The 4,524-nt window shown below is 45.2% G+C and overlaps 1 protein-coding gene across 1 annotated transcript; it reads right to left on the bottom strand.

Annotated features, from left to right (window-relative positions):
• Positions 1 to 481: 481 nt before the first annotated feature.
• PPP1R2C (PPP1R2 family member C) lies at positions 482 to 1,501 on the bottom strand. Its single transcript, XM_025857787.2, has one exon. It carries the CDS (start codon positions 1,412 to 1,414, stop codon positions 788 to 790), a length of 627 nt encoding a protein of 208 aa, XP_025713572.1. The 5' UTR covers positions 1,415 to 1,501; the 3' UTR covers positions 482 to 787.
• Positions 1,502 to 4,524: the final 3,023 nt, after the last annotated feature.

Below are 4,524 nucleotides of genomic sequence, written 5' to 3'. Positions count from 1 at the left end.
TATTGACATCTGCCCACCTGGTGTACAAGACACAGTCCCAATAGACACGCACAATTTTAACCCCGTGATGCGTGAAAAAGAACTATTTTTGTGGAGAAAAAAGGTAGCATTTCCTTGTAAGCACTGAAAGAAAAGAGAAAATGTAAAGATCCTAAGCTCATTACTCTTAACACATCTTCCCCTCCCCAATTAAACAGGCAAATCACCCTAAAGAAAAGTGCTTTTCAGCCTGAATATTCATCAGACTATGTAACCTAACTGTACCGACTGCATTTTGATTTTGTAACAAAACCTTTTTATAAAAGCCAGTTGATAAAAAAAAAAAATGCCGGTACATCTACAAATGAATATAAATTAATCCCCTTTAACATCTAAAAAACTGTATAATATGTACAGTAACCAGTAGTTTTCTAAAAGCCACGCAGTTTTAAATTGCTATCAGTATTCGCCACAAAGAACCACGCACAAAAATACCAAGCAACCGTTTTGCCGCCAGTGTATTTTCTAAATTCACCACTGAATTATGGAGGTACAGTTTAACTGATAGGTATTTTCAGTACCGGAAGCCGGGGCTCGACAAGCAAGAAGCAGCGTGTTGGAATAACAGTTCGTAGCAGTTCGTGGCAGTTCGTTAACAGTTCGTAGCAGTTCGTGGCAGTTGGTAACAGTTCGTAGCAGTTCGTGGCAGTTGGTAACAGTTCGTAGCAGTTCGTGGCAGTTCGTAACAGTTCGTAGCAGTTCGTAGCAGTTCGTATGGCAAGCGATGGCAGGGCAGAGCAGATGTTGTCTAGGCAGAGAATGACTGGGTTTGCAGTTCGTCACTTGTAGGACCTTCATCCGATTCTTCCGTAGCGGTGTTGCCTTCGTTGTTGTCGTCATCTAGAGTTTCTTCGTTGTCATCCTTGTCTTTCTCTTGTTGGAACTCTTCGGAGATCAGTTGTCTAGCCAGCTTGAGGTGCAGTCCTTCGTTATAGTGTAGTTTCCTTTTCATTTCGAACTGCCGCTGCTTTTCTTGCTTGTCGAGTAGGATCTTGCTGCTGTGTGCCCCGTCACTCTCCGGCTCTCCTAACTGGCAGTTCAACTCCGAGGTACCACTGGCGGCTAATTTCTTGGCTAAGATGTCTGGGGTCATGGCTTCCTTTGCTTCCAAATCATTAACTGGCTCTTCTCCATTGTCTTGTGGGCTGAAGTAGGGGCTGCTGGGCTCGTTGATCTTCATTAAATCGTAGTCTCTGTAGGCTGGACGTTGTGTGGCCATGATGTTGGATTCGTCCCATTTCTGGGACTTTTTTCTCTTTACCTCCGGTAATGTCCCTCCCGACTGCTGGGCAGAGGCAGTCACCAAGGAAGCAGTGGAACTCTTGTTCTTCAGTATCCCCTTGATGGGCCGGTGTGAGGTGGTGGAGGTCGCCATGCCTGCCTGGGGAGCCAAGAGCCGCCGAGGGAGGGTTGGGCCACCGCAGCCTCCTGCCCGCCCTCCAGGCTGAAGCGGCAGCTCGGTCTGTTCTGGGCACTGGTCGCAACGTCCTAAGAGCTTCACCAGGTCCCAGCGTCACAAAGGACACTGCAGATGGCATCACAGAGGTGGCCGCTGCCGTCATGGCCGCCGTCATGGCCCCCGTCACCGCCTCCCAGCCCATGCTGGCAGTTTTTTTGTTTTAAGGAGTAAAATGGGAAATAGCCCTGTGTTAAACATGAAACAGGGAAGTACTGTTTTGTGAATTTCTACGTAGCCTGTCTGTGTACCAGAGGCTACATAAAACATATGTCTTACTGTGGGTCCCGGTCAAAAATTTGCCTCACTACTTTGGTTAGAAAGATTGGAGGTATAGGTGCTACAAGGCGATTACCTTCTGCTCCTTCCTTCTGTCACCAGGCACACCTCCCTCTCCCCTACCTACTGACACACACAAGCACGCACACACACACAAAACCCCTGGTCTTTCTCTCATGCTCTGCCTCTTGGTTAATGGCCCCAATATCCAGTCACTTAGACCAGCTGGGAACCTGGCATCATCTCCCGTGCCTCACTCTCCAGTCTAGCCCTCAGGCACTGGCCTAAATAGTTCGAGAAACTCTCCAATTCTCTCTCTTCCACCACCACCCTGTTTCATTTCACCACCACCTCTTGTGGGGACTACAGCCACAGCCTTTGAACTGTGCCCTGTCTCCTGTAACCCCTCCTACTGCCTTCCAACCTCTTTTATCCACCCTCTAGCTAGAGTGGTTTTTCAAAAACACCCACCAAGTCTTGTCACATCTCTCTTTCAAACCCCTTAACAGCTGCCCATTTTCTGTAACATAAAGACCCAAGTCCAGAAGAAGCCAAAAAAGGCAGCTCTCTGAACTGCTCAGACATACGTCTGGAGCATTCTCCCGCTGAAGTCTTCCCGCCCTACCTCCAGCTTTCAATTCTGGCCTTTCCGTGCCAAGAGCCACTTCGCTTCCTGTCCCAGAGGCCTTTACAGTTTTCAGCTCAATCATTATTGCCTTCTTTGGGCCCGTTTCCTGAGCCCCAGGGCAGACGGGCCTTCCTGTGCTCTCATGGCCTCTCTTATTCTCCTTGGCATTGTGATTATACTGTCTGTGCACACTAGATGGTAAACTCCAAGAGAGCAAGGAAGATGTGTTTTGCTCACCATCATCTCCAGCTCTACATCTTCGCAACATGATGCTGTACCTGGCACATAGTAGGTATTACAAAAATATTTATTGAGTGAATAATAAATGAGGGGTGATGGGGAACTGGAAGAATAAGATGTGTGAATAGAGAAAGGAGGACTCCAGAGCCTTTACAGTCAGTTACCATTTGTCCAATTAGTCACGTGGTGGGGGGGATAAAAACCCATATGTGGAATTTGGGGGCTGTTATAGGAGTGACTTTGGAAGATTTTGTCCTTCACAGGCCTCATATTTCACAGGCAGTGACATTCTCCTAAAAAACAAAAAGGAAATTAAGATCCAGTTTCACATTCTCCCCCCTCCAGGTAACACTCACAAGACTTTTTTTTCCCTTCTGATAACATTTTGCTTCCTCCTCTCTCCCTCAAGGTCTTTCTGCATTTTCGAAACACAAAAGCAAAAGCATGAAAGAACCATAAAACTTTTACAAGGGTCTTAAGCACCTTAAGTTCAAGTTGTCCTGTAGTCTCCAAAGTCCTACTAACTTCAGGAACTCTGCAATCACTTTAAAACTGTGTTATTCATCTCAGAAAAAGAATTTCCTGATACCCTACTCTTTGGGGGAAAAAAAAAAGCTGTATTCTGTGGTGAGGGCTTTCAGGGATTCAAAAGCTGATAGTCAAGCCTACAGGACAACCCTCCGGTATGTGAAGGGAGGAAAAAAACAACCTTCATTATTCAGAACTACTACAGGCTACCCTTTTTAAAAAGCCTAAATGCAAGGCAACACAGAGCAGCACAAATGTGGCTAGTCCTCCTGGCTGGTAGGCACAGTGGGTCTGTGCATGTTTAGCTGTAAACAGGATGTTAAAGGGAGATGCTGATTCCAGAGCACTGGGATTTTGCTTTTGTCCGTACACAGCACCCACCCCCACATACTGTGATCTGAATATACAAGCTGCTCAATATATAATGAGTCAGCGATCTGGTTGTTCTTGAGCTTTCTGAAATTCATCTTTCAGTAGCACAAAGGCAGTTCATGCTGAGGCAGGAGCACTATGATTGTGACCTATTACATGGGCCACAAACAACATGGTTTAAAGAGAGACTCCACCAGGCCTGACAGATTTCAGTTGTACCTTACGTAAAAGTAATCCTTTTTCACCTACCATTTGCTCATTATCTGCTTAATTAATGAAAAGCTCCCTAAGAAAAACCCAAGTTTTGAGTTCTTGTCATCAAACTAAAAATTCTCAATCTCAGCAACCCTACCATAAGCTTGAGTTAGAAAAGATCAGCAGCCTTTCCAACATTCCTCTTTCTTTATGCTATTCACTTGTTATCGCCCTAGGACAAGAGAGGAGCAGTTATGTTTGAGGCTCCATCATACACACACACACACACACACACACACACACACACTTCAGGGCTAACTAAAACTTTCCCAGTCAATGATACATTATATGAAATTTACATGCACACCTAGAAGGTCCTTTCGACAAATATTTAGTGACCGTCCACTGTATTTCCAAGAGCAGAACCTTCCTTTCAAATGCACAGAAAGCCAAGTGGTGCTTCGGTGGTCCTCAATGGGTTGATGTTTGATAAAGACATCTAAATATCCATGCTGTTCTATCATCACAATTTTAAAAAATATTTTTAAAATATTACTGATTTTTAAAATGTCATTTGAACCCTCTGATGTTTGCACAGGATCAGAGTATTCTGCAGAGCACTGATTGACTCCACAGCTTTGTTTCTTCCCCTGAGAATCACCTCTTTTCCATGGAGACATTCTCCAAGCGCTCTAAGTATGGGGTTGGTTCGAAAGGAGAACCAAGCTGGGAATAAAGAAATTCTCAACTAAAGGTGGAAACACCTAAGAAACCAAGAGTTCCCACC

The sequence above is a fragment of the Callorhinus ursinus genome, unplaced genomic scaffold (assembly GCF_003265705.2).
Source record: "Callorhinus ursinus isolate GAN/ISIS: 27379988/994484 unplaced genomic scaffold, GSC_fseal_2.0 scaffold16, whole genome shotgun sequence".
NCBI classification, from domain to species: Eukaryota; Metazoa; Chordata; class Mammalia; order Carnivora; family Otariidae; genus Callorhinus; species Callorhinus ursinus.
This window is presented reverse-complemented; position numbering and strand designations above follow the sequence as displayed.

Coding starts and splice junctions, on each gene's coding strand:
- PPP1R2C (XM_025857787.2), bottom strand. CDS start 1,414: ATGGCGACCTCCACCACCTCACACCGGCCCATCAAGGGGATACTGAAG.